The sequence below is a fragment of the Nipponia nippon genome, unplaced genomic scaffold, assembly GCF_047370975.1.
Source record: "Nipponia nippon isolate SJK-2023a ecotype South Korea unplaced genomic scaffold, ASM4737097v1 scaffold_1, whole genome shotgun sequence".
Taxonomy (NCBI): domain Eukaryota; kingdom Metazoa; phylum Chordata; class Aves; order Pelecaniformes; family Threskiornithidae; genus Nipponia; species Nipponia nippon.
In genome coordinates, this window is record NW_028262290.1 from 164,123,253 (window position 1) to 164,137,012 (window position 13,760).

At 36.4% G+C, this 13,760-nt stretch overlaps 1 protein-coding gene across 9 annotated transcripts in view; it reads left to right on the top strand.

The window, feature by feature from the left end:
• The window catches only part of NKTR (natural killer cell triggering receptor), a 44,397-nt gene that overhangs the window by 26,093 nt on the left and 4,544 nt on the right, over positions 1-13,760 (top strand). For 6 of the 9 annotated variants that reach the window (XM_087731518.1, XM_087731494.1, XM_087731504.1 and 3 more), the window contains 7 exons: positions 1,975-2,004; positions 2,896-3,041; positions 4,331-4,553; positions 5,155-5,310; positions 6,523-6,610; positions 9,512-9,657; positions 10,693-13,629. In XM_087731518.1, the coding sequence (XP_087587644.1) occupies positions 1,975-2,004; positions 2,896-3,041; positions 4,331-4,553; positions 5,155-5,310; positions 6,523-6,610; positions 9,512-9,657; positions 10,693-13,629 (3,726 nt within the window). The remainder of the gene's footprint in view (positions 1-1,974; positions 2,005-2,895; positions 3,042-4,330; positions 4,554-5,154; positions 5,311-6,522; positions 6,611-9,511; positions 9,658-10,692; positions 13,630-13,760) is intronic. The other 3 variants (XM_087731526.1, XM_087731509.1, XM_087731540.1) reach the window with 2 other exon arrangements.

Below are 13,760 nucleotides of genomic sequence, written 5' to 3' on the forward strand. Positions count from 1 at the left end.
TCACTTCATGAACAAGTAAATGAGAGAAATCTTTTCCATTTTATCTATCAAATTGCCAGCGTAACGGAAGAAACCTCTACATGGGTTTTAGTGTACCCACTATCCCTTTCTTTGCTTATTGAGGACTAGGCTAAAGAAAGTACACGTTAGGTAATTTGCTCAATTGGTCTTCGAGTGCCGCTGCTGCATGGCAGGAGCACGTTACTACAGCATTCATATCAAGTGTGTTTGAACCTCTTGCTGTTTCTAGCTAATTCTAAGCACTAAGTCTTGTTTATTATTGATTTCGTTGAAGTAACCCACCTCTATTTTTTCACTCCTTTAAATCAGATTTATAATTAAGCCTGCTTAAAATGTTTACTTAACAGCAGGTTGTTAATGCAGTTAACTTTTGCATAAAGAACTTCAAAAGCTGTCAGAATTTTTCTGTTTGTAGCAATATGCTGTATTAGCAAGGGAAAAAACCAAAAAACACCCCCTACTATTGAGAAATTAAATGTCGTCTTGATAGCATTTCTTTCCCTGTGTTAAACCAAAGAAGTTTTCTGTATTACTTAGCATTACAGAAGTGAAAGGTCTGGTTGGCATTTGGAGCTTAAAAAAAAAAAATCAAGAGTGTAAACACTCCTCATTCACAGTTCCATCTTTTGGCATGCATGCCAGCACTGCAGTGTTTTGTCACCTAATAGCTCAAAACTCGAGTGAAGATATGTGCTTAAAAAGTAGTATTTTATTATAGCAGTGAAAAACTGACTTCATTGTACCATGTCCGTGTTATTGTAAATTTAGAAAAAGCATCTGTGAGTATTTATTTTGAGAGAGGGGAGTTCATTGGAAGAAGGCTAGAAAGGCAGAACAGTGCCTGGGGAGGAGAGAGGAAGAATGTTTTCAAATATTAAAATAACATTAAATGCAAATTATCTTGACTTCTATTTTTCTTTTTTTTTCTCCCCCAATATGTAAGCACATTCTGATGTTCTTTACTGAATTTGTCTGCATATCAAGGTTCCCTGTGCGACATTAAGCAGACTTACTTGTAGAAGTAATTGTCTTTCCTTTTTGGAAAAGGATGTAGAGAGATACTAGGTCATAGCATTATCATCAAAAAGGTGAATCTTAACATATAATTACATGTGCACAGCCTTGAATATGCCAATTTGAAGTCAACTCAGAAATTTGGCGTAACTCCAAATGCATTTTAGGATAGTGTACAAAATGTAATGCAATTGCATTGCTCCTTCAGGCTAGAAACAGCTCAACGTGGGAAGCTGAAAAACAGGGAGGCAATCTGCGTTTATCACCGAAGTAAACTGTAGGGTAGCATATAATGTCTGCTTGCATTGTGCTGCTGTGGCTTTTGGGAAGCCTGCGAGTTTAGGAGCTGAAGTGCTATAGTCTGGATGGTTAAAGATAGACATATTGCTTTGTATTCTGAGTCATGAGGCCAATCGAGTAAACGGAGAGTAAGAAAGTAGCAGAGGGTGGGGAAAAAGGCAAAGAATCTATCACATATGATAACTCATTCTTTTTTTTAACCAAACTGACTTTAAAGAGACCTTGTAATGTAAGAACCTAACAATTTCAGAAACATTTAAATTCCATTAGTTACCCGGTATTTATTGCCAAATTGTATCTTATCTGTGATTAAAAATGTTAGTGAGTTATATTTGAATGTGTATTTAAAGACACTTATTTGAAGATTGTTTATTGCATGCATAAAACGATACTTGGTACAACTTTCAAGTATGCACAGTTAGTGAAACTTCAAACACATTTCGTGTAAAAGTTTAAAAAGGCCTGTGTGTGTGATCTGTAAAGTTTTTTTAATTCCATGTATGTAACTGGATTTTTTCACTATTTTTTTTGTCTTACCCTCACCTCTTTTCTTTTTCTGTGCCATTCTCCTCTTTTACTTCATCTGAATCCCTGATTATTTTTTTTTACCATCTTACCATCTTGCTGTTTGTCAAACAGAACAACAAAACCTGCTCCTCATCTGGATGGGTAAGAATCCTTTATAGCTTCTCCAATGATGGCTAAAATTTGAAGGTTGCAAGTCTTCACATGTTATATTGAACGTAGACAACAATGGGGAAACAAATGCTTAATTCTGTGAAAGATTATACAGTAGAACAAGAAAGAAAACAAAAATTTCAGTTCTATAAAAATTTCAAGTCGCAACTTGTTTCCTAAAGCTGGTCAAAAACTTGAAAGTTCTTAAATCCTAGCATTCATTTCTTTAAAACTAGTTGCTGCCCTCAGTCCATAAATCAGTGAGTTGAAATGTCAAGTTTAATATATTTGGGTAGTACTCCTTTTTTTTTTTTTTTTGGTGGCATGTTTTTATCCCCAAAATATATTAGTTCCTGGAAGTATAGGTTATGGGGCAAATGGAAGACGGACAGAGAAATGTGCTAAGGTAGAACAAAACTGGGAATTCCTTAATTCTAATTGTCCCTGCAATGCCAGTGGGAACTTGTATGCTGAGTTTGTGTAGACCTATAAATGCTTCTTCTCTGGGTAAAACTGTGTTTTGTCATCTTCTTTTATGGACTCTTGATCTCTCTATTGCACGAAATTTCAAAAATAGAAGTATGGATTAGAAATCATGATCTGTTTACTCTGCCCATGTAGAAGAGAGTAGAATGACATCAAGTAATTCTCTCAAATAGAACTTGAGTGGACCTCTGTTTCATGTTGCATGAAATCTTAGCGTTGTTGTAAATGTAGAAGTAGTAAAAATCCTATTTTTAAGTTTAATACACTTTAAGAGCCAGATGATGCCAGTGAAGCTGAATGTTTCTATTTCAGAATGACTTTTTAAATCTGAAATTCATTGGAAAATAATTACAGCAATATATAAATGTTTGTACTTCCCAAATATTTTTTCTGCAGTGTACATGTTGTATTTGGACTGGTTATTTCTGGTTTTGAAGTAATAGAACAAATCGAAAATCTGAAAACTGATACTGCAAGTAGGCCCTATGCAGATGTACGAGTTATTGACTGTGGGGTGCTTGTTACAAAATCAGCAAAAGATGGTAAGCATATATATATATATATATATATATATATATGAAGTTAATTTAATGCTGACGTTGTTTTCAGAGAGTACAAAAATTATGCCAACATCTAGAAATCAATATGGTGAATCTCTAGAATCTTAATTCTTACAAGCCTTTAAGACTTAAAGCTTGGTGTAGGTGAGGAAGGCACAGCAAGGGAAAAGGTTTTCTGACCTAAACCTTTGTGCCTTGGAAAACATCTGCCTGCTTCCTATGCTCCTTAATTAATGTTTGAGGTTAATGTGACATACTCAAAAAGTAATTAGAGCTTATTTTTCTGAGTTGGAAAGATGGAGACTCAACCATATGCTTTCCTTGAAGTTGAATTTTGTGCAGTTTCCAAAGGTTCATTTTAAGATCGTGTAATGCTAATATATGCAGTGTATGCAGTCAACGTAATTTTCCTTTTCATGAGAATTCATAAGGAATGAATGATCTTAAATATACGTTTAGACAGTTGCTGTAAAGTAGTGGAGTGTTATAAGTTTGAGTTTCTGCTCCACTTTTGACTTTCCTTACAGATAATGTGGTTATTTATGTCCTTTAGAGAAAGTCAAGAGGATAGATAATGTGAAAGTATGAGGATGCAGAAAAAAGAAAATGACAAAGTTCTAGAAATAAGAAATATATAACTGAGCCTGAGACTAACAATTTCTTAAACTTTGTTTTGTAACCTGTGCATTGCTTTCTAAAGAAACTGATTTTTTTTTTTTCCTCTAGGTGTTCTTTGCTTATCTCTGTATTCTGTTCTAACCCAAAGGTGTGAATTCAGTGTTATAACCTAAAATACCTTTTCAGAGGGGAAAAGGGGGGGAACCCTCCTTCTTCCAATTATACTTATTTCTCAGCCTTTCTTTGTATTAGCTTGGCACAAGTTAATGTTCAACTTCAGTTACAAAGTTACTGTGTATGACTTAAGACTGTTTTGGTTTTGCATTGATAAGTCATCTTATATGGTGGAAGTTGTGCATGGAAGTTCTTACATAAGCAACTGAAGAAATTTTTTTACAACTGGCTTTGCTGGAAAAATATCTGTATCATTTTATTGATGTGGGTTTAGACTGGACACAATTATGACTTTTTATTATTGTACTTTAATGTAACTCACTGTGAAAAAAGTTCATAGTTTACACACACAGTTCCTTTGAAGCAGTATGTGTGTGTATTTATACATATATGAAATTGTATATCTTGTGCTGTATATATACACAATAAATCTACACGCACATAGACACAGTGTAAATTTAAAATATATCTGTTTTAAGCTTTGGAGAAGAAGAAGAAAGTATGTTCTGACTCAGAAGCTTCAGACTCCTCCTCCAGTGCATCAAGCTCTTCAGAAACCTCGTCTGAAAGTGAAGCTGAAAACGAAAGAAGCAGAAGAAGAAAGCGTAAAAGAAGAGCTAAAACCAAACAATCAAGAAAGCGAAGAAAGGAAGAGAGGAAGAAAGAGGATCCAAGGGGCAAGCGAATCTCAAACCAAAGACGGTGACTAATCTCTTAAATTTAAGAATTTCAGAGAAATCTGAAAAATTCTACTTTTTTTTTTTTCCTGAAGTACTTGAGCAATGAATATGAAGGTGCTTTTATTCTATAAGTTTGGATTTTGATAGTTGATTTTTATAAGCGAACAAAACCATACAAACAAACAAACAAAAAAAAGCTGAGCTTGTCGGGTAGCTTGTTCTATGAAACAGTTTAAGATCTTTGTAGATAGAAGCTAGAGCAACTTTGAAGTAAGCCTCAGCACGTTAAAGTATTTAGGACTCACTATGCCGTGTTATAGTGAGACATCAGACAAATAAGAGATCTTTGATTTATATTTTATTATATTTCAAAAATATTTAATGACAAACGGCAAATTAAAAGGAAGATTAGTCATTGTAATGTGAGAACTGAACCTTCTTTCCAGTAACAGTGCACCATCCTTCCTTTAGCATAAAAGGTGTTGTTCATGAAATATGTTTTGGTTGTTAAGCCATCTTAAGGCTCAGTGCATCATATGGGCTTGTCTTGGAATTTGCTGTGAGAAGTGGTGTTTATCAGTTGACAGTTAATTTTAATTTATCAACTTTATTTTTCCCCATAGCAGCCTTTCTGACAAGAGTGATATAACAGAAAAAGCAGTCGATGTTAGCACAAAGAGGGACAAACCTGTGGTACGTCCTGAAGAAATTCCCCCAGTGCCTGAAAACAGATTTTTGCTAAGAAGAGATGTGCCTGTTGTCAATGTAGAACCTGAACCGTAAGAATCATTGAGCTGTCTTATGTTGACTTGGTGGAAACTATGCATAAAATTTTCCTGCTAATGTTGTATTACTGGTACTGATAGATGATTGCTGTAGCGTCAGAATTTCTAAATGAGGTAATGTAATTGTCCTTTTTACAATTTTCTTTGTAATATTCGTGACAACCTCTGTCGTGGTTTGAATTAGTTTCATTGGTCCTTAAGGATCATGCATGTTACGGCCTTAAACTCAATTACAGCGATGCAGAAAAATGAGTGAATAGTTCCAAAAAAAATTTTGCAATATAAACCACAGCAAATATTTGATTGCAAGGGAAACTTGGGATTGGGAGAGGTGATTTTTCATCTTTCTTAGACTGAAGAAGAAACTTTGGTTCAAAATCAGTCAGTCAGAATGTCGTGACCTGTCTTATGACCCATTCTTTGGGAACAAGAGAAAATACTCTTTTTTTTTTTTTTTTTTTTTTGATACAAAGGAAGTCACGAGTTCACAAGTTGTTTTCCATTTGTGTTTTGCACCTCTACTAAATTGCAGTTAGGTTCTTTTTCTATCAAATTTCTTTGCTTTTGGACGCAGTGGAGCTAAAACGTTAAATTGCCAGATATCTCAAAAATCAGTTTGGGTATTTTTTTAATTTCAGTTAATGGTATAGTCTTCTGTAAGCCTTTTCTTGAAACATTATTCATGTTTCCAAAGCCTTAGTAACTGCTTCTTTTGGGAATATTACACAAACTGCAAAAAGCAGTGCTGAATTACCCCTTGTTGCTTAAGAAAGAAGCCAGGCTTTAGAACCTGTGCACGATTGTGAATTGCCATTCCCTATGCCAAGACGTTGTGTAACTGCTGAGATCCTGAAACTACTCTGTCCGTGTTGTCTTCGTGATTTGTTCACGAAACACAAGTTAATCTCTTTAGAAAAGCCACCTACCACTTTAACAGAGTACTTTTCAAGTTCATTGTTAGCATTTATTTACCCCTAGAGAGGTCAGATAGGCTACGTATGTGGTTGAAAACAAGTATATGTTGATTTGCGTTTCATTGCAGAACTGTGTGTGGTTTGCTTTGTTGCTTGGAGAATTCACTGAATCCTCAGTTATGCCATCTCTCAAAATAAATAGAACGAATATTTTGCATGATGAACTTAAAAATAGTTTAAGGTAATTTTGGGGGTTTTGCCATGTAAGCTCATATTTTATTAATTTATGTAGGAAGCTTCTTGATGCTACGCCAGTTCAGACTGACCAGAAACCATCAGTCTCTAAATCCGGACGAAAAATTAAAGGAAGAGGCACTATAGTATGTGACAATTTATTCTTCTTTTTTCTTTCCTCTCACCCAGAGTATCATCTCTGACCTTGAGCTTTGAATTTCCTTGAAGGCTTTGTGTGATACTTAACTATTGTTGACATGTTGTAGATTCTAGTTTAGAAGGTTGAAATATTGCTGTCAGGTAGTTCATTTTATAACGCTTTTTTTCCCATCCTGCTTGTAAATGTCTTTTTACGTAGAGATTGTTTGGGAAAACAAATGCTTACTCCTCAACTACAAGAAATTTTCAAACATAAGAATAAAATTATTTCTTTTTAAAGACTGGAATGAATTCAGCCAGATTCATCCCACGCGAGCCACAAAATGTAAAGTAATGAGAAGCGACAAGAGCTTTCGCACTTCTCGACTCATTGGATTTCCTTGCTGTTTCTGCTAAGCCTTAGGACTGTAACACGTAACAGTAGACAGAGCTGTTCTACTGTGTCCTAAGTGTGTACAGGCCTTTCCGATGTCTATTGCTTGTCTTCCCGAGTTCTGGTATTTGCATCAGCTTCTGATGATCGTGCATACATAGCTGAGAAACAACACTTTTGTTGGCCGCTTTGGCAGAATCACTTACATTGTTCTGCTGTTTGACATTTTAAGTCAACCTTTTGTTTCCTTTTTTTTCCAGCTACTTAATGTAGTTTGTCAAATTTCATCATATGTCCTGGCTGAGATCAAGTCCGTGTAATTTCACAGACGACACTGCATGGATGTGAAGTTAGTTTTTGCAGTGCTGGTAGTGAAGCATTTTTACAGTTGTACAGACTCGGTCCATTTTGGTTTTCTTTTCCCCAACTATTTACGCAGATTTCACTTCTGCTGCAAGTCTCTGGTATCCTGAAGGCTTTTGCATTAGTGCTACTGTACTCAAGAAAAATTTTTCTTGTTTTGTCTTTAATAACCCACAATGCAGGGTCCAAAAACCTGCACAGCTACACTGTTGTTTTTCAGTCAGAAGAGCGAGAAAGTAAGAAAAACTTCTGTAATTGTGCATTTGATTCTGGTGTATTTCAGATTGTAGCATACCATGACTGAGCATATTCTTCTCCTATAGAATGTTTTCCTGGATCGATTTAGCAGGCAGCGTTTGGGTAACCATAACCCAAACAAAGGCTTGGTCCTGCCAAATTTTTGTGCAAGTGGAAGTCCTCAAAAAAAAAGTTTCTATAGAAAGATCAGTAGCCGTATAGCTGAAGACACTTTTTGTTAGAATGGTCTTAATCAAGACTCCTCTAAGCACAATTTTCTTATGTGATAGCCGCTGAATTTGAGAAGTACTTTTCTACTGATGCAATTTTCCCCATGATGCAATTATTTTAAGCCACAAAATTAGCCACAAATCTAGCACAGAACAAGGTATTGTAGTGTTTGGGCCTCACCTGAGAACCAAAGCTTATTTGCCAGCCTTGACATTAAATGCGATAGCTGTCCTTGCTGCATCTGACAGCTTTCATTTGTATTTGACACTTGTGATATGCACTAAAGGAAGCCTTTTAAACAGAACGTTTTGACATATTTATGTAAATAAAGATGTCTGGAAAAATAGCTTAAAGCCGAGTGGAATTGGCTTTTGCCAGGGATTTGGGTGTCTGTGTCTCAGTTTTGTAATTTTGGCACCCTCTTGGCAAAATTAAGAATGAAAACCCATAATATCAGAAAATTTAGGGCTAGGAATTAGTTGGAGAAACACATTTTTCTGCCATCTCTATTAGTCTGATTAGCAGCAGTTGCTATCCAAGGTGAACTTGTTTGATGTTTTCAAGATACTTGTTTGTACTTTTGAATCCTCTTGGGTTCTGAGAGACTCCCGCGTATAATATGAGAGAATTAGGGAGGTCCGTGAAAACTTAGTAACCTATTACATGCCATTCATCTGTAAAAAGTTTTTTTTGTTTTGTTTTTTTAACTAATCATTGCTTCAGCTCAAAGGCTAGAAACCTCCAAATCTTCATGGCAGGTTATCTTCATTTTTTTTGTATAAACAGAATGTCTTAAAGACTTCTGCCTGTAATTAACTGAATAAACTAATACATGCATCTTTCTGGTTTTATTCTGGGGGGCAATATTTTTTTTTTTCACATATTGCTTGCTTTTATAAGTGGCTCAAAATAATTGAGTAAAATCCAGATGTTTTTCTTTATTGAGTTAAGGAGCGTCTAGTTTCCTCACAGAATTTACCTAAGTGTGTATCCAACTGGGTAATGGAAAATCATGAGTTAGTAATATTAGAGCTTTTTCTCTGCTGCACGAGTAGCTCTTACTGCCTTCTTAAATGCTGTGCCTAAGCATAATTTTATAAATATGAAGCTTCACTACACTTTTGTGAAAGATTATTTATTTAATTTTTTGCTTGGAAGGTGTCTTAAACTGGATTCCCATTTCTGAAGGGTTTGAACAGCAGTAACTTTTGAAATAGGGCTTGTCTCTACCCATACAAGCAGTTAAGTGTCTGCTAACTGAAGTGAAACATCTGTGCTTTAGTATCCTGAAAAAAAAGTTAGTTATCTGCAGTAACTGTGTTATTTTAAAAGGTATTACGTAAAGGGGATCCATGACCTCTTCCTCAGTTCTTCCTTTTATGTTTTGGAAAAATGGCTTTTCTGGCCCCTCTCAAGCTTTGAAAAATGCTCTCAGACTATGAAAAGATAGTTAGCTATGTAATCCTGTCTTACATGTGGCATGAATGCATACCAAAAGTGGGTATTTTTGTCAGGAAATCTAGAATTTGTGTTTTCCTCATGGACTTTGTATGGATGATGTTGTCTGGCTTGTCTTGTGAAGATGCATGCAAAATCTCTATGGGTGTCACGGTGTATTTTCTATGTTATCCGGTCTCTTTTAAGGAAAAATACATTATGCAGATATCTATCTTTGTTTTCGTAGCGATATCACACCCCACCTCGATCACGATCGTGTTCTGAATCCGATGATGACGAGAGCAGTGAGACACCTCCTCACTGGAAAGAGGAAATGCAGAGATTACGAACATACAGACCACCCAGTGGAGAAAAGTGGAGTAAAGGCGATAAGTAAGATCTTTTACTACAAATTTAAAATGTCTTGGTTTTTTACACAAGCTTTAATAAATTGTGCAGATGTACCATGTCATTCATGTTTGAATAAAAAATGTAGATACCTTTGTGGTTAACACATTCCATTTAAATTCCAAAAATTAGAAGTGGAAAACTTTCTTAAAGCCTTTCTACTTCTCTGATGTGACACCAGATGAACACATGCTGAAAAGTGTCAGAAGGTCAGAAGAGTGATTTCTGATGGTGCCATCTTGGATAGTTATTTAAGAAGTAACTAATGGACCTGTCCAGTTTCCTGTTGCTTTCCATAGAGCTAATCGTGTCAGATTTCCTTTAGCCTCAAACTTGGTTATATGGTTTCTTCAGATACCAAATAAGACAATCGAATCCGCCAAGCCTGTGTTGTTTTGGTTATATGTTATTTCTGCAGTTACAAACTCTGTGATGGAAGCCAGCTCTCCAGAATTTTTGATTGCTTGATACTGAATATGAGCCTGTGTCAAATTACAACAGCTAAACCCCAAAAGCAAAACTGAAGAATATTATGTATAATCATTCTTGAATACTTGCAAATGTTTATAAGTCTTTTTATACACTGAGTGCATTCAGTTTATTGATATATTGCAGTGTGCCAGCTAAAAGAATACTAAATAAGGTGAAGTTTTTAAATTGGTATTTAAAAGTCGTTTATGAATCCCGTAGTTGTAGTGGTGGCTGTAACTACGCAAAATCCTGTGTACTTAACATTAAACGTTAAATCGCTTTACAGATGTTCTACAATATGCAAAATTTGCTGATGTTGGCTAATTCATTTCTTAGAGAGAAGCAGCTCTCTTGATAGTGGTGTAATTCCATATCTTCAAATGAGTGTAACAAGCTCAGTCAAAACATAGTTGTCTGGTAGTAAAGGGAGGGTGATGTTAATTGTTTTTAAGCTTAATTAATTGCCTTGGAGGAGGGGAAAATACTTAGTTTATCAGAATTTTTTAAAGAATTTCTACTTAGTGTGGGGCTTATTTGTTTGTTTTTAAGGTTGAGTGATCCATGTACAAGCAGATGGGATGAAAGAAGTGCATCCCGGAGATCAAGATCTTGGTCACATAACGGTTATTCTGATCTAAGCACTGTGAGATATTCCAGCCATCACAAAAAGCACAGAAAAGAGAAAAAGAAGGTGAAACATAAAAAGAAATCTAAAAAGCAGAAGCATTTCAAGAAGCACAAGCAAACAAAAAAAAAGAAAACGTCAGCCTCATCAGATGTAGAATCCTCTCATTCCTTCCTCAGGAGGACAAAATCATCTTGTGATCGTGAGAGAAAATCTCGTTCTTCTTCATTGTCTTCTAGACATTCATCCAGAAGAGACTGGTCTAAATCTGATAAGGAAGACCAGAGTTCATCGACTTTATCAAGCAGAGGGACTCGATCATACTACAGGTCCAGATCTAGATCTAGGTCTAAATCAAGATCTTATTCCCGAAGAAGTTCTAGATCAAGATCAGCCTCTAAATCATCGCGTTCTCGAAGTAGGTCAAGGTCAAGTTCTAAACCTAGGCATCAAAAGACAGTTTCCAATTCTCCACAAAATATTTCAACACGATTAAATGAAAGTAAGTTGAACAAGACTGCTGAGCCTGTAAGAGCAGTTATTCTCCCGAGTGACAAAGTTGTCGTGCCACCAGTTGTCCCAGAAAACCTCCCTGTTATACCCTTAAGTGACAGCCCACCGCCTTCAAGGTGGAAACCTGGGCAGAAACCATGGAAGCCATCTTACGAGCGAATTCAGGAAATGAAAGCTAAAACAACCCATTTAATACCCACACAAACTAATTACAACTTAGTAGTTGTTAAAGAGGCTAACACTTCTTCCTCCTACCGTAAGCGCCAAAGGAGTTCCGACAGCGATCGAAGCGCGTATTCCAAATATCATAGTGACAGAAGCTCAGATAGTTGGCTAAGATCAAGAAGCAGGTCCTCTCGAAGTAGGTCGTACTCAAGATCTTATACGAGATCTAGAAGTCCATCTAGCTCTAGGACAAAGTCTCGTTCTTCTGGCAGATCACCGTCACTGAGTAAATACCGCAGTGACAGGTCAGGTTATAGTGAGTCGACATCTTATTATTCCCTTAGTGATGATGATAGACACAGAAACAAAAGAAAATCTGCATCAAATGATCAAAATGCTCGGTCTCTTAAACTGAGGCAAGAAACAAGCTCTGAAAGTACTCTCCCTTATAAGTGTACGAAAGACTACGATGAGTCTTCTCAAGGATTGAAAGAGAGTGACAGTTTGTCATCTTCAGACTTCTCTACTGACAGTGAGCGTTCTGCCAAAATGAAAGGAGTCCAAGAAAAAGAAGGCCGTTTTCAATTAGGAGATACTCAGACACAGGATAAAAATAGCTTAAGTTCTGAGAGAGGGGAGGAGAAATCCAAGTGTGAGCGGGATTCTGATCATGCTAAAAAGAAAGCAGCTAAGGAGAAATCTTCTGAGCAACCTAGAGGTGGTGCAAAAACTAAACGAAAATCCTATTCAGGTAGTAAATGGGACTCTGAATCAAATTCCGAAAGAGGGGAGTCAAGGCATAATAGGGGAGATTCGAGACCCTCCTCTGGTAAAGAAGAAGGAGAGGCCACATCAGGATCCGATACAGAGCTTAGCGTTACCAAAAGGATAAAAAAACAATCGAATTCTTCAGAAGGCTTTCTGGATTCTGATTGTGCGTGGAAGACAAGCAAACAGTTGTCGTCTTCTGAATCTGACAGTTCTTGTTCTAGCTCAACAAACGTTAGAGGAAAGTCAAAAAAACACAAGCGTGGTTTGAAAAAAACTCTTAAAAAATCACATTCCAAAAAAGCTAAAGAAAAATCAAAAGGGAAAAAGGAGAAGAAACACAAAGTTCAGAAAAGAAAAGAAATGTTTCATTGGCAGCCCCCCCTGGAGTTTGGTGAAGAAGATGATGATGAGATAAGTGAAAAGCCAGCTACGAAGGATGATAAAGAAAAGCAGCTTACCAGGGATATAAAGGATAAAAAACAAGTTTATGAAAAGGATGAAATAGTCAAAGATAAAATGGGAAATGATGAAAAGTCTTGTGCAGATGAAATCCTTTTAGGTAAAAACGCTACATGTGATGCCTCACCAGATCGCAGTAACCTTAATAAAGATAGCATTGACACAAACGCTTCAACCAGTATTTTAAACTCAGGAATAAATGTGACCTCTTGCAAGAATGAGATTAAACAGGCTGAAGAAAGTAACCAGAATGGATTGGAAGATGTTATTCAGACAGATGACAACATGGAGATTTGTACTCCAGATCGTAACTCGCCAGGGAAGGTTGATGTGGACGTTTTGTCTCCTGTCATTCTCACTGCTAAAGCTCAGGCTTTAAGTGCTAGTATAAACAAAGATTTACAGGTTGAGACCCCTGAACGAGATGCTGTCAAACTAGGAAACAATGTTATAGACTTTATTAATATTAAAGAAGAAAAAGAAACGGGAAGGCAAGAAAATAATGCTGTCCCTGTGTCTAGTGCTAAGGACTGTAGCTTAAAAAGTGAAATTACTGAAAATACACAAAGCAATATGATAGATAATAAATGGAAGCCTTTGCAAGGTGTTGGTAATTTACAACCAGCAACAATTAGTACTGCCACAGAAGTTAAGAACGTAGCTTCAGCACCAGAGCCTAAACCAGCAGGTTTAAGAATCGAAATAAAAGCTAAAAATAAAGTAAGGCCTGGATCTCTGTTTGATGAAGTTAGAAAAACAGCACGGCTAAATCGAAGGCCAAGGAACCAAGAAAGTTCCAGTGAGGAAGAATCTCCAAGTAGAGATGACAACAGCCCGTCCAGGAGTCTCAGTAGGTCACGAAGTAAATCTGACTCTAAATCCAGGCACAGAACAAGGTCCATATCTTACAGTCACTCAAGAAGTCGATCCCGAAGTTCTACGTATTCATATAGGTAAGAAGTTTGTGCTATTCCCACAGCCTACTGTGTTAACTTGACAGTTCTGATATTTTTAAGGTATGTTTTTCTTTTTCAACTCACGTTTTTCTTTTAAACAGCACTGTATCATTTAGCAAGTATGGAAT